At 44.2% G+C, this 21374-nt stretch overlaps 1 protein-coding gene across 3 annotated transcripts in view; it reads left to right on the top strand.

The window, feature by feature from the left end:
- The window catches only part of CDK5 (cyclin dependent kinase 5), a 402067-nt gene that overhangs the window by 29290 nt on the left and 351403 nt on the right, over positions 1-21374 (top strand). For all 3 annotated transcript variants that reach the window (XR_014969497.1, XM_085628234.1, XM_085628235.1), the window contains exons 4-5: positions 2912-2972; positions 19235-19291. Coding sequence is in view for 2 of the 3 variants with exons in the window: in XM_085628234.1 (XP_085484360.1) it covers positions 2912-2972; positions 19235-19291 (118 nt within the window). In the remaining variant the exon portion in view is untranslated. The remainder of the gene's footprint in view (positions 1-2911; positions 2973-19234; positions 19292-21374) is intronic.

Raw genomic sequence — 21374 nt, 5'->3', positions numbered from 1 at the left:
CACCATAGCAAAGTCACAAATGTATGTTGAGCAATAACTGGGCATGCCTAAAGAAGGATTGCAGTATGGTTACATCTTGTGGGGGTGCGGGGCGGGAGGTGGGTAAGTAGATAACAATGCTTGCCCTTTATCCTATTCAGGAGTCATTCCTCCATCAGACAATATGTGGCCAGGGAATTTGCTTGGTTTTGTGAAACTCATACTGCTGCATTCAGAGTGAGACCTGCATCAGCAAGTCTTGTCTAAGAGCCTTGCCATGCTCCATTTGTGTTGTCCCGAATACCAGTATGCCATCACTGTAATTTAAAGCATGTGTAACAGGTTGAATTACGCTGTGAATAACATCCTGAAATATATCCTTAGCCAAATATTCTCTAAAACTCAGTCTTTTCCATCTGAACAAACCAACATGAGCCGAAAAAGTAGGAATGTACATTCAGTTCTCTTCCAGCTCGAGTTGATGGTATCCTTTGTTCAGGTCAAGACGAGAGAAGAATTTGTCTCCGTTCAGCTGCATGAGCATGTCCACAATGTGTGAACCAGGATGGCTTTCTCTATCGATTGCTTTGCTGCCCTGACACATAGCAACAGAAATGTGCACTGCACCTCCACTGTCCTTTTTTGGCACCAAAACTATGGGTGAAACTCATGGTGTAGCACCAGTGGAGTGTTCCATGATGTAATGCGTCAACAATGTTTCTAGTTCTTTCTCAGCAGTTTCCTGCAAGTGAAAAGTGACTCTTCGGTGCCGTTGGGCAACCAGGCGAATGTCCGCAGTTATATGAAGTTGGACTTTCATTTTCTTAAGTCTTCTCAAGCCATGAAACAACGGCGGGAACCGACTTGTGATTTCAGGTTCAGCACGGATGTTGTAGTTGATAGATATTCGTCCCATGTCAGCAGCAGTAGCAAAGCTAAGTATGCATGCACTGAATGAAGTTCCTTGAAGAACATGAATTGGCGCTTGTGTCTCATGGCTGCAGTAAATGACCCGTGACTCTGTAATGGTTTAGAAGCAGCCCAAATGAAGGTTATGGGGCAAACATTCCCCTTTAATGTAATTTTGGGACAGTGTCCAAATGAATTTTGTCACTCAGTTTGGTGATTCTTCTTTGACTTTTGATCTTCTTTGCAAGCGGCTAATCCTACATGTGCAGGTCATTCCCAAGTAGCCATCTTTAGCACATATTCATCTTCTACACTAGTGCTTAATAATGACGTTGAAGAGCCTTTATATGATGAATTTGATGACGATCAACTTGGATTCAGCTTGTAACTGATGTTGCCTTTTGGCTTGTTGGCGTGGTGAGAATGCTTCTGGAATCTTCTGGCATCCACTTTCTCTTCTTGCCGTGATGCCTTTGGTTTCTCTTTAGCTTTGCAGACCGTTATGAAGTATGTTTTTTCCCCACAGTCTTTGCGTATCTGTCCTATGGCTGGACATTTACATTCAGGAAGAAATGAAAAATCACATTGGAAGCATAACTTTATCTTCTTTGGAGACATCGACTTGTGTGCATCCATCTATTTTGTGCTTATCCTTGCTTTTCGGGATTAATGCCGATTCATTGTGCGCCGTGCCTGCTTCCATATCAGCAGCTTGTCGATCTACGCGTTCTTTGGCCTTTTCTGCCTTTAGCATTTTCTCTAAACTGAGTGTCTCTCTCAACAGGGGTCTCCTAAAGGAATCTGAAAGACAACCATGGATGATTCCGAGTCACATAACTTAGTGTTTGCTAAGTGTGTCAAGTCTCTCAACAAACTCATCCATCGTTTCACCAGCCAGTTGTCGTGCTTGGTTGAAGATGTATCTTTCTTAGTCGACATTCAGCATCAGATTGAACTTGGCTTCCAATGCTTCTTTTATCTTTTCTCATGATATTACGTCAGTTTGTGAGACTTTCCTTAGGACTTCTTTCACTTTATCACCTGCAAGGTTTTGAAAGTATTTAATGTTTTCTCATCGTCTTCTTTGCGTGCATCAATGACATTTTTGAACATTTCGATCCATGCTCTCCACCTGGCACAGATGTTCTGTTTCTTCGCCTTGTTATTCGGTGGTGGTGATGGCTTCAGGAATGTAGCTGCATCGTACTTTGCGCTTCCTTCAGTCGCCACTGAGAGCATGTGCTGTTCAGGCAGCATTCTTCGTGCAAAGCAGGACCGGCAACCTCTCCACGCAGCACCCCCGTTGCTTGGGTCTTGGTCGTCTCATCTGATTCAAGGTCGTGAGGGGCTATAATTGCCTGTGCCAGTAGGTAAGTTTCTGTTTTCGTACCTAGTTGTCACCGCCTTTGCCCTTTGCATTGTATGGATAATGTCTGTGTGTTATTGTGCGGCACAGTATCTCTTCTTTCGGCCTTGCCAGCGGGTTCTGGATGGCTTTCCGAATGTGCTCCTCTGCAGTGCCATCAACTTCTAAGATGGCTGTGTATGGGCTGGAGCAAGGCTTTGACTCCACATGTGCTGCCTCAGACAGCTTTGCATCGATTTGGGGCACAAGTGGCACACACAAGTAGTTTGCTGTACTGTTGCAAACTCTCAGAGAGATAAGCCTTGTTTCTTCCAGGCACATATCCCATCCCTGTCACCAGTTGAAGCGTATTCCTCAGCCCAGAAGCATGCAAATGAAAATGCCAAACACTGAGCCCTATAACAAACGTCTTTAGTCCTCCACATTAGATCACACACTGCATGCATTGCGTCATAACTATTATAACTGCACCTTAACACCTCCAAGCAGATTACGTAATTGCTGTTTAGAGTCTGCTCGGGACCACAAGGGTGCTAGTGCTCATAGTATCAAGATACCACAAAGTGCACAGTGGATGCATATATTATTTTGTGTTCTTTGCAAGTGTATTGTTGATATCCCAGTCTGATGATCTGCTTTTCTCGTTCCTTGGTGTAGGTTGCACGATGTCCTGCACAGTGACAAGAAGCTTACCCTTGTGTTTGAATACTGCGACCAGGTGAGACAGGCTGTACACTCCTCTGACCTCGTAAAGGAAGAATGTGTTCATAAGTGCTTGTAAACTGGCTTATTTGAGGACCTTTAGAAGACGAGAGCCAGGAAGGGCATCTTTGGACCATTTTACAGGGAAACTTACTTAATGTCAAGAATGAGCACTTGTGCATTTGAGAACAAAGTGTGAGGTTCTTTCCTGTTAATTACTGCTCAGACAGTAGTGAGGGTTTCATGTGTGTTTTTTAACAGTACTACATGTTGGTGTGGTGGCTAGATTCCCTCAGTGAGTTGAAGGGGGAGGGGGTAGGGTGATTCGCTTTATTTTGGGGTTATATATTCGTTGGAAGACAAATAAATGTAAAACATTTTAGTTTTAATTCATCAATGAAGCAGTACAAGACCAAAAGACAAGTGAATGTGCAGTTAATGCACTTAGAGGTTAATTGATTTTACACTAATCTCAAGAAAGTCTCTTAATATCTGTATGGTGTTCCTCGTCCATACCAAAGTATTACTGTCTCTACTGGGTCTAAGTGAGAGAGTAAGTCTGTATGTGAATGGTAAGCATATGCATGCCTTAGCAAAGCTTCACAAGCAGCTAGGTTGGAGCACAGGCATCGTAGGAGAGTCGAAGTCTAATGCTTACTGTCATTTACCCAAACGTATGTACACATTCTTTTATTGCTTCCCAACAGCACCCACCAACTTACAGTGATTCATTATTTCTCAACTCGGTTCATAACACTATGAAATACCAATGCATACTATAGGCATCATTCATCTTATATTTGTGATTAAGGAAAAAATAGGAGCTACAAAATGTCAGCAGCTGTGTTTGGGGATCCTAACTAATCGTGTAATTTATAACCTTTATTGATCTCTCTTTTGGTCCTACTCATGATGTAATGTTTAGACGTATATGTCTTTCATATTGATTGTCTTATCTGAAAACAGACACCCACCTCTATCACCTTTCCTATAATCTTAGATAGTACATACCCTTGTGTTGGTCAAGTGAGCCAGTTTTGATCCTGTTTCCCTTTGGAGTGCCTTATCATTTTTTTCCATTTTTCTCTCAATACATTTGATAAACATCCGTTCCTCATCCTTTATTATTGGTAGACTTTAGAATTCTGCTTTCACTTCTTACGTTTTACAAGGCTCTGAAGTCTCACTTGGTCTAGGAGTTTTGGTTAGAAATTACGTTTTCACTGCTTAATTTGTGCAGATGGTTGCAGGTGGCGGAAGCTGGCACTCATTTTTGGGACAGGGTCTTATTTTGCACCATCACACTTTCTTCTCCCAGAAAAAAGAGAGAAAGGCAGATGAAGAAGAAAGTAAAAAATAGGACTATAGCGACAAAGGGAAAAGGCAGGATGTAAAAGGACCTCTAATGGTAATATAAAGATACTGAAAGTGCTGGATGGTGGAAGGAGGCATGTTGTAGAATTAGAACTAGGCAACCCTGGCATTCTTCAAAGATAGCGACAGGCTCCCCATAACAAATTTGGAAGCCTGCACCTACTCGTTTATTCAATTAATTTCTGTATCTTTACAAATTAGGCACTTTGTTGTCGTGGTAATTTAGAGGGTGCCCTTTATGTTGCAAGACTTAAAAACTGATAAATAAGCAGATGTTATTAGGCCATTGGTCTTTTTCCATTGTCTGCCTCTACTTATTCCTCGCACACAGGAGCTTGAGCGGAGACTGCTGTTTTATTATTGTTTTAATATAGAGCTTTTCATGCAGTACCGAACATGCATTGAAACATGTAAATGTGTTGTACTTGTATAGCGCACTGTTATCCTAGGGTGTCCTGGCGCTGTACTCATACCGCTGTGGAACCCTTCCTGGCTTTTCCCTGTGAAATGTCCACTCCTGGGCACCCCCTAGGTGAAGCCAGGCATCCCAGCGCTGTTGGGGCCGTTGTGGAGATTAAGCAAGCTATTGCCCAGAGTTGCAGAGTGGGACCCATGATTAGAATAGGCACCGACGCGAGAATTAACAGGTCCTAGGAAATTGAGGCCAAGACCTGCCGAGGCGGGAATTGAACCCTGGTCCCGGGCCAGACCTCTGCATCAGGGTCTGCCGCTCTAACCATTGAGCCACACTTCTCCATACACTGTACGCACCTACATGTATGCATATGCATGCACTTGCGAGTTCACCTTTTTCAGGACTTTGTTGTTGTTTGGAGCTTGCTACTGTCATATTTAATTTATTCTTAGCTGGGACTAGCCTCTATTCTCATACACACTTTTTGTGTATACTTGTTGCTGTTTTTTGTCCTTTTTTTCTACTACTGGCATGATGGCTCAGCGACCTGAAAGCTCACCATTATCATAAGCGATGATCATTAGGGCCAAGTTTGAATCACAGCAAGACTCCATTTCGGGAAATTAATAACCACAAATTAGGTAATGGTAATATCTGTTATATCCAGTGATTGGAAACAGCGGATTTTGTTAGAGGGGTTTGAAATTTAAATAAAAATATCTAAATGTCCATTGGACAGGTTGCTTCATGAATGTATTTGTCCAGTAACATAATCCACTCATCCCTTTGGTGCCATGTAGTGTGGCGACACATGGCAGCATTCTCATGATAAAAGAACTCTTGATAATAGCTTCTCTGATTATGCCAGGGCTCATATTCTTATAGGTTTTGAATACTAGCGAGCCCCTTATTTTGCCACCTTTGCGCAGATTTACATACTGGGGCTGGAGGTTGCGGTAAGCAATAGTTCCAGGTTTGGAATGCCCTTTTGAGTCTGTGCAAACCTACTAACTTGCATGTTTTAATTTGCATGTTTAGGGGTCTCACCAGCTCCTCTCTAATCTTTTCCCATACTGAGAAAGGTTGAACAAACATTTACTCCTGACTAGGGCAGAAGTAAGACTCCTTTCAGCGTTGGGGGGCAAAAAGTGATTGGAGGGAAAGTGAACTTATAAATGCTCAACAGATTTTTCGGTAAGAGCAATATTTGTTCGTGCTTAAATGCAGTTCAAAAAATATTTTCAAGGAGTACGATTTCCTTGCCTACTTTTGTAAATTCTTGTGAATTCATGTAAACTGTAAATCTGCACTAATGCAAGGACCTATACTATGGGAGCACTTTTGTGACTTTCTTTAAGAATTGGGTCCCTGATAATGTCTGGCGTTAACCAAGACCTTTTTGTTTATATTAAAATTATGTGTCTCTATCTGTTGGCTGGCTTCACTGTGAGTGACAGCATTCTGCTCTTTCACAAGGAGCATATTGGCACACAAAGTAGTTTTGTTCAGTGCCAGGACCTACTGTATAAAAAAAAAAGTGATGGATGGAATCCTTGAATGAATCTCAGCCACTGGTAATTACTCAGGGCTGCATCTGTATCCATTGCTATTTTGCACACTATGTCACCTCAGTTTGTTCCCAGCTATATGCCAATCAGTCTTGACCCTGCTCCATTCAGGACAGTCCAGCCCGAACTGCCAAGCCAGGTCCTCCCTGAACCAGAACACAAGCAACCCAGGACCGGTTTCGCAATAGGAACTACTGTGGCAATGTGTGCTTTTTGAGATAAATTTTTTTTTTTTGCTGTTTACCAATGTGTTATACTGGTGAGGCCAATGCAGCTCCCACAACAAAGTTTTACAAAAACAATGTCAAAACAAGGAACACATTGACAAAACCAAAAGACTGACCACGAATGTCCGACCTATTGACTTTGTCAGTGCTTGTTTATTTTTATATTTCCCATACTCTTGTTGAAATTGGTTACATTGATTTTCAGTTATGAATATTTTTTGTAACTACAAGCATGCCTCAAAATATTTTACTAAATGGTGCTTCAAAAAAATGGTACATACAATTTCACAATAGTTTAGCAAAACTGTTTTTCCCAGTGCATTTTTGTGAACATTTCGTTTTGAAAGCAAAGAATCATCTATCTTGCTTTGAAACTTCTACAAATATTTGCATCTATTCAGAGAGCATTTTGGGAGCATTATAAGTAGTCTCATATTGTTATACTTTGCAAACGTGTGTACACATTTTTATAGTAGAACCGCTGTTAGTAGTGCAGTCCAAGCTTACAACATTTCCTTAAAGTGATCGCCCTAATAATAAAGGCTTTGCATTAATGAACCATAAATAAAAATTCGAACAACATTAACAGATGAACACAAATATTACCTTAACTGCATACAGTGGCCTTTTACTGATCTATAATGTGGGTCTGTGAATTGGCAGCCAAAGTTGGGCCTACTTGTCCTTGTCCTCAACCAATATGTCCTGGGCGTCGGGCTATGTAGCTGTTTATCTTTAAGTAATTCCATCGCCTCATGTGCAGCAGCTGTCCTGCATATCTTCTGCGCCTCGCTCCTGGGCAATGATCATCAGGTTCACCATAGTTTATTGTATGGTATTGGTAGGCAATGTCTCTGGAACATACATGCAAATAAAGTGTGCACCAATCCTGAAAGAGGCTGTGGATATAATCACCAGGCAGAAGAGTTTTAGTAAGCATTGGGTGAGTCGTGGCTACTTGGCATAATACCTAGCACCTTTACTGTCTATAAGTGAGCAAGATAATAGTTCCCTTCAGGACCAGTCTTCATGTTGGTCACTCTCCTTAGCCACAAATGAGTGGTGTGAATAGCACCAAGGAAGTAAAGGTGTGTGGTTGAACTGGTGGTGCCTGACGGATTGTTCCACTTGGGCCCGATTGTCATGGTTGAGGTGTAAAATGTAATGCACCTGTGACCAGAGGATTCCTTCGTATGACACCCCTGGTCCTGAGATAGCTTTACTGTATGTTTGGTAAAGCCCAGCTTCTCGTTTTGGGGGTGAATGCCATTGCACTGAATGATTAAAGCAATTTCCAAGGTTCAATTCTGCACACCTGTTGTGCTGAGAGGTTGAGCCCATCTCTTGGGACAGCCCTGAGAGGTCCAGCCAATTTTCCTTGGTGGTGTTTCGGACAACAATCCGAGCGAGCCAGTGCTAAGTAGTATTTTTTGTTATTTTATTTAACAATCTTCTCTAGTGCAGCTGCACCTTACAGTATGAGTGCGCTTTACATTGAACAAGAGACAATACCATAAGTAAAACCGACCATAAGTAAGTCAACTTGTGAGAGAGACCATTCGGGTGTGAAGACAAGTTTTAGGAGTAAGTGAAGAGGTATGTGCGAAGAGAATTTTTGAATGAGTTAGTTGTTAAGAAGGATAATCCAACCAGCCAGCAAGTGGTAATCCTTGGAGCAGGAAGGTGGTGTCTCAGTGTTTCGACACACCAAAGTCCATTCCGAAGCACAAGAGACACAAAAATAAGCTAAAGCACTGGAACCTGATAAATTCACTTCAGTCCTTCGTTTCTACTGAGAGGTTACCCCAACATTATAAGTGTACCTTACCAAGGAGTACCTGACTGTGCCGCCCACTTTGCCGGATCACCTTCTTAGGGTGCAGAATCTGGCATAGTTCTCTTTGGCATAGAAGTTGTGTTCTCAGAAGTTCAGCCCAGTCCAAGTGTCTCCAGACTTTATTTACCAGTGGCCGTCCCTCCTTCTGAAGATTATGTTACATCACAGTTACGTTGAATTCAACAAGTGCTTCAAATTGGGAGCAATTGGGTGAGAACTGTGGGAAGCTGGCTTTTTATGTAGTGTACCCTTATTACCTTACAGGACTTAAATAAAAAATCCTAAATGCTCTCTCTCTGGTAGGGTTGATGAGCAGTTTAGGCTTATCAGAGGGTACTTTCTGATGGATACATCTGCCAGTGGATTCCTCACCTTGTGAATATCCCCTGCGCCAGCATTCCACTGAACTTTTTTTCCCCAGCTCTCTACGCCGACGTGGACAACGTCATAATGCATCGGCTCCGCTTGCGACTCCGTATGACGTCACCGGAGCCATAAGAGAGTCACGTCGGCGTGATGACGTCAGTTCCCTTTTTTCCGCGGCGTCGACGCGCAACGGTTTTTCCAGTACTCTCCTGCTACTTTGTAGTTTTTAGGTGTAACTGTTGTCGAAAATCTGTAATGTCTTCGACGAGGAAGTCGGGTTTTAAGCCCTGTAGGGAATGTGGGGGCCACATGTCTATAACGGACCCCCATGATGATTGTTTGTGGTGCCTTTCGTCTGACCACGATGTTGAGGATTGTTCAAGCTGTAGGAGGATGAATCAGAAGGCATTGAAGGAGAGGAAGGCGAAGCTGTTTATGGCCAAGGTCGGAAAGGAGAAGAGAGGTAGAAAGAAGGAGAGGTCGAGGCCGGAGTCGTCGACTTCGAGATCATCGAAGTCGAAGAAACATCATAAAAAAAGGAAACATTCTTCTCGGCGCCGGTCTTCAAAGAACAGGAGGTCGAGATCGGCTTCGCCTCGACGACGCCGAAGTAAGGAATTGTCACCTTCTCCTTCGAAGTCTCCGGAGGGTTCTCCTTCGCCGAAGCGAGCTCTCCGACGTCGTCTCCTGTTCCAGTGGAGTTGCCTGTTTCTGATGGTGAGCAGGAACAAAGTAAGGAGCCTTCTCCAGGGCCTGAGGATTCTTCGGCTCCAGTGGAGGACACTGCGGCGCCGTTGCCAGATACTCTGCAGAAGGATACAGGTTCGGTTCCTTATCCGCAGTTCCCGGCTCCAGGTACTGATTCTTCGCATTTTTTAAATGCCATGTATGGAATCTTCAATCGGGCTGCCTTCCCATCAGTTGCACCGACTGGTCCCGTGGGTCCTATGGCGTATACTTTGGGGGTGCCGCAGCATTACGCTCAGGCCCCGTTTATGCCCTTTCGGCCGATGGCGCCTTCGTGGCAGTTTCCAGCGCCGTCTGGGGATCCATCACGACTTCGGCTGGATCGTACTGCTTCGGAGCCTTCCTCGACGCCGTTGCCGACTCCCTCGGCGTCGCGTCCGGTGCCGCCGACTCCGTCTTTGGCGCCGCCGACTCCAACACCTCTGGCTCCACCGACGCCGCGTACGACGCCGGCTCCACGGATTCATTCAAGAAGGAAGGCCCAAAGGGTCTTGGATGAACAAAGGTATAGAGTGGAGGTAGAGGAAGGTGAAGTGGACACGTCCTCTGATGAGTTTGAGGGGATACAGGAGGCTAGTGGCCTGGATACGACCCCTGAGTGGGAGCATACTTCGGCTAGATCCTCTCCACCACAGGAATTGGCTCCTTACCATATGGTTATTAAAAATGCCGCAGAACTGTTAGATTTGCAGTTACCCTCTGCGGAATATAAGTCTAACCTGCTGACGGAGGTGCTGCACTCACCTACTTCATCTTCAGAGCCTTTACTGCCTTTTAATGAGGCCATTTTGGAGCCTGTTATGGAGGTATGGCGAAAACCACTTTCTTCTCCAGCGGTTTCCAGGCAGGTGGCGAGAAGATACAGGGTGGCACATGGAGATCCAGATTTTCTTTCTACGCACCCGTCTCCAGAGAGCCTGGTTGTGCAGGCATCCTGCTCGAAGCATGCTTCGGGGGCGTTCCCTCAGTCTCCTGTAGATAGGGAGTCCAAAAAGGTTGACCAGGCGGCTAAGAAGACTTTCTCTTCAGGAAGTATGGCACTAAAGTCTACCAATGCCACGTGCTTGCTGGGTCGTTATGTGCATGCCTTAATGGACTCAATGAAGTCTTTAGCCCCTAAGCTGCCTGAGGGTGATAAGGCGTCCTTCATGGAGGTAGTTGCAGACACTCAGACTGCTGCTAGACAAGTGATCCAGTCAGGGCTCGATACAGCAGATTCGGTGGCGAGGATAATGGGCTCGTCCATAGCCACAAGAAGGCAGGCATGGCTCCGTTCATCTGGCTTCTCCGCGGATGTTCAGGCCACATTAGTGTATTTGCCGTTTGATGGACAGAAGTTATTTGGAGAGAAAGCTGACTCCGCCCTACAAAGATTTAAAGACAGCAGGGTAACGGCTAAGTCTTTGGGTCTGCAAGCTCTTGCTAAGGGATCTGGTTTTAAAAAGTTTAGGGGTTTCGGAAGATCTTCCTTTTGCTCCTTCCGACAGCCTCAGCAGCAGCAGCAGCAACAGCAGAATCCCCTCTATAGGTCCTATAGAGGGAGACAAAGGGGTCAGAGAGGTTCTGGACGCAACCCCTCTTCTTCTTCCTCCTCCTCTGCTCCCAATGAGGCTTTAGGGAAGCAGCCCTAGATCCCCCATCCCGGATCATGTAAGACCTGTGGGGGGTCGGGTGTCCTACTTTCTGCGGGGTTGGAAATCTGTTACGACAGACCTTTGGGTTTTGAACCTCGTGGAGACTGGGTACGCCCTTCCCTTTCGGGAGTTTCCTCCCCCTTACCCTCCTTGCCAAGGTTACTGCTCGGAAGACCATCTGCTTCTTCTGCAGAAGGAGAGGCTAGCTTTGCTTCAAAAAGGTGCGATAGAGGTGGTTCCGGAGCAGGAAAGGGGTCAGGGATGCTACTCCCGGTATTTCCTGATTCCCAAGAAGGACGGCAGATTAAGTCCGATACTGGACCTCAGAGTCTTGAACTTTTACCTGAAACAGGAGAAGTTCAAGATGCTGACCCTTGCGCAGGTTCTTCAAGCGTTGCAGCAAGGAGACTGGATGGTGTCGCTCGACTTGCAGGACGCGTACTTCCATGTCCCAATCCTGAAGTCGCACAGGAAGTATCTCCGTTTTACGGTTGAGTCGCAACATTACCAGTTTGCGGTCCTCCCGTTTGGTCTTACTACCGCACCTCGAGTCTTCACAAAGGTGATGGCAGTGGTGGCTGCTCATCTCAGGAGGTCGGGGATTCCAGTTTTCCCCTACCTGGACGACTGGCTTCTGAAGGCATAGTCCCCAGAGATGGTGCAGCATCATCTGCGGGTAACATCTCAGCTGTTATTCGACTTGGGTTTTTCGATCAATGTGCCCAAATCTCACCTGGTGCCCTCTCAACGCAACCTGTTCATAGGGGCAGTACTGGACACTGCTGTGTGTCGAGCATTTCCTCCTCCTCAAAGAATTCTCGACATACAGGAGATGGTCCCTTTATTCCACAATGGATCGGTTGTTCCAGTTCTGAAGGTCCTTCGCCTGCTCGGTCTGTTCGCTTCCTGCATCCTGTTGGTCAACCATGTACGCTAGCACATGAGGGCGCTCCAGTATTGTCTCCACAAGCAGTGGTATCAGCACAACGGAGATCTCAGGGAGTCGATCAGGATCTCCAGAGAAGCTGCTGCGGATCTATCTTGGTGGAGCGTGGAGGGCAACCTGTCTCAAGGAAAACCCTTTCATCTACCTCCATGGGTGGCCACAGTGATCACGGATGCCTCCACCCTGGGGTGGGGCGCTCATCTGGGGGATCTGGAGATCAAGGGTCTTTGGTCTCCAGAGGAAAGGTTGCTTCATATCAACCTTCTGGAATTGCGGGCGATTCGTTTGGCGCTCAAGGCCTTCCTCCCTTCCCGTCGCGGTCAGTCTGTTCAAGTCCTGACGGACAACACTACCGCGATGTGGTATGTCAACAAACAGGGAGGAGTGGGGTCTCTTTGTCTATGCAGAGAGGCCCTACGTCTGTGGACCTGGGCTCAGGTCCATCGGATTTGTCTGATGGCAAATCATCTGGCCGGGGTGCTGAACGTACGTGCGGACAGTCTCAGTCGGCAGTTCTCCGCCGACCACGAGTGGAGGCTCCATCCGGAGGTGGTTCGTCACGTCTTTCGGACGTGGGGGACACCTCGGGTGGACCTGTTTGCCACCCGCGAGAACGCGCACTGCCCGTCATTCTGCAGTCTCCAGTTTCCGATGCAGGGGGCGTTGGGGGACGCGTTTCAGTTGAGTTAGGGCTCGCGATTCCTTTACGCGTTTCCTCCCATACCCTTGATTCCTCGGGTTCTGAGGAAGATTCGCCAAGACCGGGCCCAAGTCATATTGATCGCCCCGGATTGGTCAAGAAGGGTGTGGTACACAGATCTTCTCCACCTCTCCTCGTGCCCTCCGCTCCGTCTGCCTCTGAGGGCAGACCTCCTCTCGCAGTCAGAGGGGCAGGTTCTACACCCCCACCTCCAGAGCTTACACCTTCATGCCTGGAGATTGAACGGGGCAACCTGAGTTCATTCTCTCTCCTGCCTGATGTGGTGGATGTTATTTTATCGGCCAGGCGACACTCCACCAAGTCCATTTACTCCTACAGGTGGTCTAAATTTGTTAAATGGTGTGGAGAGAGATCCATTGACCCTTTAAAAGCCCATCTTTCTGATGTGCTCCAGTTTGCTCTTTCCTTGGCTCAGCAGGGCTGTGCTGTGGCCACGGTCAAGGGCTATCTTTCCGCCTTATTGGCTTTTCTATGCCTTCCTGATCAACCGTCTCTATTTAAATCTCCGGTTGTACTGAGGTTTATCAAGGGCCTTACAAATATGTTTCCTCCCACTCCCTTTGTAATGCCACAGTGGGACCTTAATCTTGTCTTAACTTTTCTGATGGGGTCCCCGTTTGAGCCTCTTCATAGCTGTCCTTTGAGGCAGTTGTCCTTTAAGGTGGTCTTTCTTGTAGCCATAACCTCGGCAAGGAGGGTGAGTGAGCTTCAGGCTCTTAGTTCTAAACCCCCTTTTCTTACATTACATGCTGAAAGGATGGTTCTCAGGACCAGGGCTGCTTTCCTGCCAAAAGTTGTTACTCCGTTTTATTTGGGGCAGTCCATTGCTCTCCCTGTTTTTTATCCACCTCATCATCCTTCCAAAGAGGAAGAAAGACTCCATCGCCTGGATCCAAAGAGGGCTGTGAGTTTTTATTTGGACAGAACGAAAGACTTTCGTCTGGACGATCAGCTCTTCGTTGGCTATGTGGGTCATTCGAAAGGAAGAGCGGTGCACAAGCACACTTTGTCGAGATGGATTATCCTTGCCATCAAGATCTGCTACGCCCTGGCTGGTAAGACTCCTCCTGAGGGTATTAGAGCTCATTCAACTAGAGCTAAATCATCTACATCTGCTTTGGCCCGGGGTGTTCCTGTGGCAGATATTTGTAAAGCCGCGACTTGGGCCTCCCTCCATACTTTCGCAAAGCATTATTGCTTGGACTCTGAGATGAGGAGGGAGGGCCACTTCGCGTGCTCTGTCTTGCAAGACTTTCTGGTATAGGGGGATGGACACCCTCCTCCGGGAGTGGGGACTGCTGTGGGAATCTATTCACAAGGTGAGGAATCCACTGGCAGATGCATCCATCAGAAGAACAAGTTACTTACCTTCGGTAACGCTTTTTTTGGTGGATACAGTATCTGCCTGTGGATTCCTCACTGGCCCACCCGCCTCCCCGTTGTCCACCTTTGTATACCTTAAAAGTTGTCTTGCTTGAGATGTTGTTATACTTTCTTGTATATTGGTAGGAAATGCTGGTTTCATTTAGCTTTCCTTTTCCTTGTATACTTTGTGTATATGATTGTATTTTGTATACTGTGTATACTTTGTATCTGTCGTTGGTCCACCTGTGCGCCTCGGAGGCACGGAAAAAATGGGTGGAACTGACGTCATCACGCCGACGTGGCTCTCTTATGGCTCCGGTGACGTCATACGGAGTCGCGAGCGGAGCCGTTACATTATGACGTCTTCCACGTCGGCGTAGAGAGCTGGGGAAAAAAACGTTCCGTGGAATGCTGGCGTAGGGGATATTCACAAGGTGAGGAATCCACAGGCAGATACTGTATCCACCAGAAAAAGCGTTACCGAAGGTAAGTAACTTGTTCGTTAGGCATTTGTTGTACACACAGAGTCCATAAATGAGACACTCAAGAAGAAACTCAGGATCAATTTAGAAAAATAACATATTTTTATAATAATTTAGACACGAAGATCATCTGAATCAGGTACGTTTTTTAGACGTTATCAGATATTACAGTAAAAACAGTAGAAAATCACAGATTTGAAACATGACCCTTAAACGCGGTAATGTATCCTATGGGAGAAACATACACAGCATAAGTATACTTGTAAATGAGTTACAGGATTGTTCTTCTGGACTTAAGGTAAGTAGGGGCCAGGGTCCTTCGAGCCACCAGCAGTTTTGGTTTACCTGCCCTGGTGTTTCTGGGTGCATAAGTGCTGGTTGCAAGGATAGGCTCGAACGCTACCACTGAAGTCAGTGGGGAAACCTGTAACAGAAAAACGTTTGCAAGTGGGGACTGGGGGACCAGTCCGGCACAACCCTAAGGAGGGCGCTGCGTTTGAGGGTCTCTGGAATAAGCATGCACTAACAGTAGGCTCAGACTGTGGCTGCTGGGCTCAGGTACAGAGATAATTTGTCCGTTGGGTTGCTTGCATTGGAGGCCCTCACCTTTTAGGTCGACCTGGAGATGGAAACAACACAGGACAACAGGGCCACTCTCGACAATGGCCTCTCTGATGCTGGTGTCTCACGTCGGTAGGTCAGTCTTGGTGGTGGTGTTCAGGCTGGACACTGAACAAGTTGAAAAACAAGGAGGAGTGACAAGCTAAATAAGGGCAACACTTAGCCTCCCTTAAATATTGTAATCAGTACACATGTGAGAGTAAGACTCGCAACTGATGAACTCTTAACGTTTTAAGAGATCAAATTAACTGGTCTCAATAGCTACCAAAGTGGAAAGGGATGAAAGTGGTGTTGTGTAGTTCCTATGAATCTATATAGGATCTGCACGTTTAGACAATATAAACTACGGGATTGGTGTCCCAACTGATTCCAGACACGCCGAAGGATATGTTAGTCTTCAGACAGGCTAGTTCTCAGTGCCAACATATACCCCCTCGCCTTACTAAGGTGCGAACATGACAACCCTTGATCCTTCAGGGATCGTGGAAACAGTGTAATACTTTTTGCTCAGTCACTCTTGCTCCCTTGGTCTCAGAGAACTACACAGAATAAACGATGTTGAAGTTTTCAATAAGCATTTATTGAACCAGCGTCATTCTAGTTTAAAATATGTGTACTGTGACAATCATTTGACAGAAACAGATATATTCGATTGCAAGCCCCGACAGAGTAAATAAAAGGTAGAATTCTACCATGGTGCTAAAACAGCGAATATATGCAGGCATATATATATATATATATATACATAGGAATAATCATGCATACTCCTAAGATGCTAACCCTATCAAAGTGTAACCATATGTACCTAGCATGTATGTAGGGTGTAATGCCAAGAATCCCCTATGAGAGAGCCAACCCCATTACCTAATGGGAAAGAACGAAGGACTCCGTCTTGGTCTCGATTTGGACACACCGCAAGGGATGTCAGACCACTGCGTGCTGGAGTTTCTGCGTGCAGGAATCTCAGCGTCTTGTGTCAGCAAGGAAGTTTTTCCTCTGGCTGCCCAGTGAAGATGGTCTTCTTTTATACCTGAAATGTACCCTAAGGGGTTCTCCCTAGATGTGTAATGGTACTGTGGGCCTGTCGTACAAGGATGACAATAGCGATGACATTTAGACAGAGTTATAATACAGAAGATGGTAATCCTGCATGCAGGGTATTAAGATATGATTAGGCTTTCCTGTTTTCAGTTTCTATTTTTGGTAAATTCTGGTGGGGTTTTTTCAGTTTTTTCAATACCTTAAAAAAACAGTGGTTATCAGTGGTTACACATTTCCGTGCCATTAAAAACAACAGAAAGTGTTTTTCCGGTGTTTATGGAATTTTAAATTAATTTTAATTATTGCTTGTTTTCTGCACGGATGAGGTATATGAGGTCCAAATACATTTTTACTGCACCAGAATGAACTACAAAGTCAATAGCATTCTTCATTTACTCTGAAGATTGTAAAGATGCTTTCAGCATACCGTCTAGCAAGGGACAAGGATCTCTTACAGGGAAGCACTTCAGCACAGGTATCGATTTTGACCGACCATCATACAACTTTTTCACATACGTAGCTGAATTACTGGAAATACAAACAATATCACTCCAATCTTTATTGAACTTGGTAGGAACTTTTTACAGCCGCATTCCAAGCGACACTGCGTTCCATTTTTACCAAACGTCTGGTGTCATATTTTCACCACTATCTCAGATGCTTGGTGACAACATTCTTTTCACATATACCTGTCACTACTTCTTGCATTGAATATTTAAAGCTTGGGGTGTTTGGCAATTCACTTGCAATCAACACTGACTCACTAGAAAAGGGGGCTGATGTAGCAAAGGATTTCACCCATTCTGTGTCTGTGGGTAAATGGGATGGTACATATTAGGAAAGGTTCTTATGAAACCAGCCTTTTTACCTATCAGTGAAATCAAATGTAGCCAAAATATCAAATATGATTTTGATATTTCCAGATTCTCTACAGTTTATAAAATAACTAAATAAGACCTAAAACATGCTTCTAAACACTGCATCTTTAGACCAAAGACCACAAAACTGAAAAAAAGCAGAAGGAAGAAGAGACGATGTTTTAGTGACATCCTTAAACAACAAAACTCAAGCAGAATAATTTTAGCACAGTCTTTCTTGATGCTACCTTGTATAATAAAGTTTTTTGTATTGGCCCCTTCAGGAAGAAATAAAAATGTCTCTTTAATTCATCTTTTCCTTTCTTTGAACGGCACTTAGTTTGTGGTTGCAAAGGTGTTTTTTCAGTGTTTGTATGTTTACACCGGTGATGGCTATGTTCTTTTCGGTGGTGTTTTATCAGTTATTATAGGTTTAAACCTAAAACCAGATAGCCTAGATATGATACTAAATATCAGTTCATAAACCGGGTAAGGAGATTCTATGTATTTATAAGAGCAAGAGTCTCTCAGTGGTAACCTTCGGGGCTGGGGTCTGGGGACATGTAAACTGTAAACCATTGCAAATAATGGAAAATACATTTGTAAGGAGACTGCTTTCAGTGACCCAGAGCTCCCCTGTTGCTTTTTGCCATGATTAAGCAGGAATGAAAGATAACATTGCATTAGAACCACTGTTGCTTTGGTTAAAAATCTGGAAGAATCCTGAGGCTACCCTCTGCATGACAATATTAGCTGACTGCATGGGGATGGACAAAAGCCTTGATATACCTTGGTTAAGATATGTCAAAATTAATTTTACTAAAATGGGTGTCACAGAATATTACACAATTCCTGACTCCCTAAAGAATGTTTCATGTGCCTCTGTTAAATTTCTTTTCCACCAAATCATCATTGGCCAGATATTACCTGTAACATGCCTAATCATCTAGAGCCTTCCTCCCGGCTATAAAGAGAACCTGCACTTTATTTACAAATTGACCTAAATGAAAGGCGGACATTTTTGCTGACTAGGTTGCGGCTAAAAATAATTCATTACCTATTCGCTTTCCCCACCTGAGGCACATGGTTTGCATCACTTCCAGTATTCCCCTGTGATCGTTCATGTCAAAGCACTATGCACTTTATTTTATTCTGTAGTTTTTATAACCCCCATAGGAAACAATTTATTCGCCCACTTTTACTTGCTGCTGGGTTCAGAAACCACGAACTGGCAATGGAATATTTGTTCTCATTAGAATCAACTGAAACTATATACTGTCTTTTGAACTATATTTTTCCAGCTTTTAAGATCTGTAGTGAATATTCATTACTGTTCAAAAAAATTTTTAATATTTTTTGTGTATGTGAACCTGTTGGCTTTTAATGTTTTAACTGTAAGTATGTATCTGCAATCTTTTATGGCTCTTCCAAGAGTCGAATAAAGAATTTTCTGTATCCGATTTGATCTACTAAGAATTCTCATGTATAATAAATTAAGCTAGTTTTAGAAGGAAACCACACAACATTTATACGGCAAATGACTAGGTGAAAGGTCAGAGCCATTATGTAGAGCAAGGCAACCTGCTATGATGATTTAGGTCTATGTCCTGTCCTTGACTTTGGCCACACAAGCTGACTCTTCGTGGATGGATGATGTCTCTCTGGATCCACAGACCAAGTCACCATCTGGCAATAAGCCCTGCCTGGGAGAGCCAGGCACTGATCCCTTTTTGGACCTGTTATGGAATTGTTTTTTTTCTCACAGTGTAAGTGTCTTTGTGAGATCACATAAACCGTATATTAAGTTAGTATATAAAGTTAGACTGTGCTGTAGTGTAGTTCAAAGCCTTGGTGAACTTGATTGATTGTGTTGACTCTTTCACACCTAAAGTCAAGCTTGATTTTTGTGTGAATGCACCCTGTTATTGTCAAGGTCTTTGGTTCGGGGTTAGTGATGATCAACAGATTTGCACCAATCTTTTTTTTTCTGACCTCTTTACCTATTGTTTTTTTTTGCAGTGTAGTTATTTTGTTCCACAATGGGCCTCTAATTTGTCTTTGCTTACGTCTCCTGCAGGATCTGAAGAAATATTTTGACAGTTGCAATGGTGACCTAGATCCAGAAATAGTAAAGGTGAGTGTGTGACATGAACCTTGATGCTCTACTTGAGAGTTTCACTACAGGGGCATCATTTGCCTATTTTGTATATGCCTTCCCTTATTCTCAAGTTGCTTTGAGTTAGAGCATAGCCTACCTAGGGACACTGTTTTCATGCTTTCTCTTTTCACTATGCAAGCATTTGCCTCAGGACATCTCTTTTCTCAGGTTCTCTTTTGCAAGACTGGTGTCCTGGCTGCCCTGCACCCACCTTGGGACACTAGTATCTGGATAAGTGGTGGTGATGACGGGAATGTGGTAGAAGCAGAGGGAGGCATGATCTCCTGATAACTGAGCAACTTGTCTCTCTTCCTATGCATGCTTTGACTTGCCTAACTCCTCTTTTATGGTTACTCTTATTAGGCTTCCCATCACCTCATTTGGAGTCTGACAGACCTGTTGCCCATACCTACTCTGAAAGCTATAGCTACGTTTTGCATGTCCACTCTAACAGGGATGTTTTCTATTTTCAAGCCACCTTTAAAATGCCGGCTGTGACCTGGCAATCTTTGCTTCCTGTGTTCCCTAAAACTAATTTCCACTCTGCTTTCGATGCTCACTCTGACTGGCCGCTTTGACAGTAGCAGCCTGTTTAGGAGTAGCTATCATGGGAAACTATACTTGCATTGATTTAAATTTTGTAACCTTCTTCAAATCTATCTAAAAGTGACCAGCATAACAGCTATTTGTTTCATGAAAGTTGCGCAGCACTACCAAGTGATCTTGATGTTAGTGTTTACTCTATAGCCTCACCTCCACAACTCTGCAGGAGAAATAGTACCTCCATATCTAGTAAACACGCAATGTGCCAAAGCAGTAACAAGCATAGAAAAGTGTGAATGGCCCCAATGAAGTAGTAGATTATGACATAGGTTCTTTTTCTGGCACCATCTTGCTATCCCTGCAGGATATTTTAAAACATCTTAATTCCCAAGCGGGAAATCGTAAAAGAAAAAACCCAGCTAAAAGAGCAATTGCACTAAATAAACCTATTCGCTTCCAATTTCTACATTTCTCTGAGACTAGACATTAAGAAATCAAAAACATAAAGAATCGCCGCCGGTGGGAAAAAGAAAAAAATCGAAAAGCTCAACAGGATCAAAACTGGGTTGATATTCAGATTGCAGCCAAACAAAAACATAATTGAGCATACTGGAGCTTAATTGCTAAATAAACGGGTACAAAGAAATCCCTGCATGCCTCACCAGTTACCTCAACTGAATGGGAAACGACCTATAAAAATTAAACTTCATGCAAGAAACTTTGAACCAAGCACTAAGCAAATCAGGGAAATATATTCAAGATTATCTTGCTCCCGCGGCTCGGCAAATATAATATCATATAAAGAATGCAAGATCTTCTGCTGCAGTGGATCCGGATCAGATTCTGATAAAAGTACTTCAAAGCAACCCAGAAGAATGGAGTAAGTTCCCAGCTCCCCTCTATTCTTACTGCTATACCACTGGTGAAATCCCCAAATCATGGCTGGGGAGCATCGTGATCCCAATCTATACGAAAGGTTCTCGGTTGCTTCCCTGCAATTATCGACAGATTGCCTTGTTGGATGCTACAGGGAAGATCTTCTCAGCAAGCGTCCTGTAACATCTGAAAGACTGGGCATTCTCAAGCGGAGTGGTCCCTATAAATCAAGCTGGGTTCCGACACAAACACTCCGTCACCGATAACATAGCGGTGCTACAAACAGTAATAGATAAATATGTTGTGTCAAAATCGCTGGTCGTCTACTCTGTCTTTGTAGATTTTACGACCGCATTTGACAGAGTAGACAGATATATACTCTGGAATAAACTTAGAAAATTTGGAATTCCGAGTAATCTTCTTCATATAATTACATCATTATACTCAGAAACTTGGTGTCAAGTACAAATGAGGAGAGAGAAGGGACTCACTTGACCAATAGTTACACCGAACGGTCTTAGGCAAGGTTGCCTTTTAGCCCCCCTCCTTTTCTCTCTATACTTAAGTGATCACCCGCATTGTTTTACATAGATCATTAACTTCCCCCCAAAAATATCATTGTGTAAAATCCATATTATGA

This window comes from Triturus cristatus, chromosome 10 (assembly GCF_964204655.1).
Source record: "Triturus cristatus chromosome 10, aTriCri1.1, whole genome shotgun sequence".
Lineage (NCBI taxonomy): Eukaryota > Metazoa > Chordata > Amphibia > Caudata > Salamandridae > Triturus > Triturus cristatus.
This window is presented reverse-complemented; position numbering and strand designations above follow the sequence as displayed.